General features: G+C 35.1%; 1 protein-coding gene across 3 annotated transcripts in view; it reads left to right on the top strand.

Moving 5' to 3' along the window:
• Positions 1-3,781, top strand: part of NAP1L4 (nucleosome assembly protein 1 like 4) — a 38,768-nt gene that overhangs the window by 28,231 nt on the left and 6,756 nt on the right. For 2 of the 3 annotated variants that reach the window (XM_015822067.1, XM_015822069.1), the window contains 2 exons: positions 570-599; positions 1,111-1,167. In XM_015822067.1, coding sequence (XP_015677553.1) covers positions 570-599; positions 1,111-1,167 — 87 coding nt within the window. Of the gene's footprint in view, positions 1-569; positions 600-1,110; positions 1,168-2,435; positions 2,478-3,781 lie in introns of all 3 variants that reach the window. The other variant, XM_015822068.2, reaches the window with a different exon arrangement.

Raw genomic sequence — 3,781 nt, 5'->3', positions numbered from 1 at the left:
AACCAGGGAGCCAATCGAGACCTACGTCGGGTCAGAGGCCGCAAAGGCACGACCCGGTCCAATGCTGCGGCGGCAGTTGTCTCCCACGCCGCCGCCTGATTTTCCGCCGAGTCGTGGACTAGATCCTCCGGATATGGCCCAAGCTCCGTCAGGAACCTCTCAGGGTCCATCAGTCGCCTGGGACGGAACCCTCTAGGTGTGCTGTCTTAAGACAACTGGTCGATTGAACATTTACCAAAACCTCATAGAAATTCCTCAAGTCACGATGAATATTGAAATAAAAAAGTATTCACATTTATTGAAAGTACTTTGCTATATTTAGGATAAGTGATCTATTCATCTTTCTCTTCTCTGATATAATTATTGGAATGTAGAAAGATACATTTAATTATTCAGTAATCTGTTTATGCAGGTATTAGTCTGATACATTTTAAACTGTCAGAGGTCTATAGATAGATTTGGAAAAAATATGGTTTAAATATTCATATAAATGCTACATGTAATGAGTGTAAAGTAATATCTAAATGAGTTTCTGTCTTCCCTCCCTACTCCACTCCATCCTTAATTAGTTTGAAGAAGGAGAGGAAGGAGAAGAAGAGGTGAGTATATTCTGATTTAATATTTTTTCTTGAGTGGAATACATAATAAATATTGTAGACTGAATAATCAAGGAGACAGACTCATTTTAGAACAGGGATCTGAGGTCTTAACATTAAACTTAATTTTTGTGTTTTGTATTTGTATATATATTGACCAAGATGTAATACCTCAGTATCAAAGTCAGCAATAACAAATTGGCTATTGTGTGTATATTTAAAAGACAGTATACTTCAAAGGGCATTAAAATAAAAAATGTGCTGATTTTCAAGAATTCTAGCTCTGTAATCCACCTAAATGATGCCATTAACTTATCATAAAGACTATATTCCTTTCTCTGAAAAGACAGGAAAATCCAATAGATAATAGATGCATTTAATATTACAAAGCAGTGGACTCATGTTTCTGGCCTTTGTGATTAATAAGAGTCAGCAATAAAAAAATTGATGAAACAATGTGCACAATGATGTCAAAAAAAGCATAATGATCCTAGTCCTTTCCTTTTAAATCTAGGAATTAGAAGGAGAAGAAGAAGGAGAAGAGGAAGAAGATGCAGAAAGTGAACCTAAGGTTAGCTCTGTTTAAGTACTTACATTAAGCCAAAATTATAAATTGCACCACATACCACATCAGTTCTACTAATTCTCAAGTTAACAATTTCTTTGTTCATTATTTATTCATTCGAATGAATACATTCTTACTTTTTCCTTGTTAGTGCTAAGCTAATACTAATTCATTTCATTTTCTTTAACCTAACATAGATTAATAGTTCTATAACATGGCATACATTATAAATAGCACATTCTGTTTATCTTGCATACATATATTTATATAAACTTAGAAGTATATTTTAGCATACGCCTGCTTATTTAAAAGGTTTGCATATTTGAAATATATTTGTCCATTTTATGCCCATTTGTTTTTGTGTTTCTTTTCTTTTTCTTTCTAAAATACCAAAATTTACTTTATTCATTTCATTTTTCCTACATGCCTAAGAGAAGGAATTCTTAAGTTTGCACATTACACTTGATAAATTCCACAGATACATTTACAGCAGGGGTGTCAAACTGCCGGCCTGCAGGCCAGATGTGTCATGCCGAAACCGCACCCACCCCATTGCCAGCAATGGGAAAAAAGTCACGATACATCGCGACACGTCATGTGACGTTGCGAGTTTGACACCCCTGATTTACAGGGAGACTTATAGTGGTCTAATTGTTATGTGGTATTCCTATGTGATCTTTTTCTCTTGAATGAAAATTTTAGTCATGTAGGTAGGATGAAATAATTCATGAAATGCTTCTCCCTTTCCTCCCTTTTCATTCCCTGCCCCAGACTTATTTTTAAAATTACAGCATGGAAAGAATCCTTCTTGTCATCAGTTCTCAAACTAGTTTTACCTACACTGATAGCTGGTTATCTGCAATACATTGACCAGAGATCTATATTAAAATAAAAGTAATATACACAAATGTTTACATGTGAAAATTGGATTTGAATTTTGAACATTGTACATGTTGACTTGAACATATAACCTGTACACTTGGCACAATTATACACATGGCTTAAATATAATGTTTCTTATGGTTATTATATAACTATTACAGTAATAACGTGATAGTTACTGAATTGAAAATGAAATGCATTGCAGGCAAGTGTTAACTTCTTTGGCTACAAAAAAATGGAAAATATGCTTATTATTTCTGTGAATGATTGTATGTGACAAATTGTTTCTTGTGCCTTCTGGAATACTAGTTACTGCTTTTTACTTTTGTTTATTTGGGTCCATTTCACCTTTCTTTTATGCTGACAGTTCGTTTCAATTTTTCCCCATTTAGGTGTAATTTAACTCTGTTTATCATTCATTCATTCATTTATAGGTAAGGTTGAATTCCATTAATACATAACTTCCAAGGCTTCCCTTTTTTTTTGTAACCCATGCAAATCTCATTCATTTAAGTACCTAATTTATTTAATTCACCTATTCTATAGAAAGAAATGGTACTTTATCAAGATAGTGTATAATTAAGTCCACAAGAACTTGGTTAATGTTGAGAAAAATACATAAAATAGACGTGACTCTTAAGTTGTAGATAATGACCATTTTGAGGGGAAATTGATATTTATTTAGCTATGTGTTCTCAAATGTCCAGATACAATCTAAAAGAAATGTTCCAGCCTAACTACTTAGTATTCAAATAATATTCAGTTACTGCTTTCCTTACTCTTACACCAGATATTCCCTATTTATCCTCAGTAAAGGGTACATCCCAGTGGCTAAACGATGTTACTTTTTTGGGGGGGGGTTCCCAAAATTGCCTTAATATGGATTATTGTACTGTAGAGCTAATTTTATAGATAGCTTTTCTGTCTTTGCTTTTTTTTGGATATTTTGAATAAAAGTCTTGCTTCTGAGAAGCTACTACACATGATTGATCAATGTTCTATGACCTGCATAGGAAACATTTCTAATAGTAGAAATGTCAGGTTTTGTGTACACTCAATGCTAAGGAAATATAAGAGAAAATAGGAATTATAGTAATCCTTCTCTGAATAAAATATTCAATCATTTGGAAAACAGCATTGCATATTACAGGTAGTCCTCGATATACAACCACAATTGAGCCCAAAATTTCAGTTACAAAGTGAGCTTTGCCTCATTTTACAATCTTGCCACAGCTGTTAAGTGAATCACTGCAGTTGTTAAGTTGGTAACATGGTTGTAAAGTGAATCTGGCTTTCCCATTAACTTTGCTTGTCAGAAGGTAGAAAAAGATGATTACGTGACCCTGGGGCACTGCAATCATCATAAATGTATGCCAGTTACCAAACATTTGAAATTTGATCACATGATCATGGGGATGCTGCAATGGTTGTAAGTGTGAAAAATGGTCATAAGTCACTTTTTCAGTGCTGTTGTAACATTGAATGGTCACTAAATCAATGGTTGTAAGTCGAGGATCACCTGTACTTGCCCTTTTCATTACCCCCAGACTTATGGTCTTGGGGGATTTCAACCTGCCATCAGTGGGGGAGACGTCAGCGGCAGCTCAGGAGTTCTTGGCTTCCATGACGGCCTTGGACTTGACCCAATTAATACAGGCCCCCACTCACACGGGTGGACACACGCTGGATCTGATTTTTGTCTCAGGCCAGTGGCAGAATGATCTGGCATTAGGGGAGA

This window comes from Protobothrops mucrosquamatus, unplaced genomic scaffold (assembly GCF_001527695.2).
Source record: "Protobothrops mucrosquamatus isolate PMUCROS unplaced genomic scaffold, P.Mucros_1.0 scaffold1454, whole genome shotgun sequence".
In the NCBI taxonomy this organism is placed as follows: Eukaryota; Metazoa; Chordata; class Lepidosauria; order Squamata; family Viperidae; genus Protobothrops; species Protobothrops mucrosquamatus.
The sequence above is the reverse complement of the archived record's forward strand: the minus strand, read 5'-3'. Positions and strand labels throughout refer to the sequence as shown.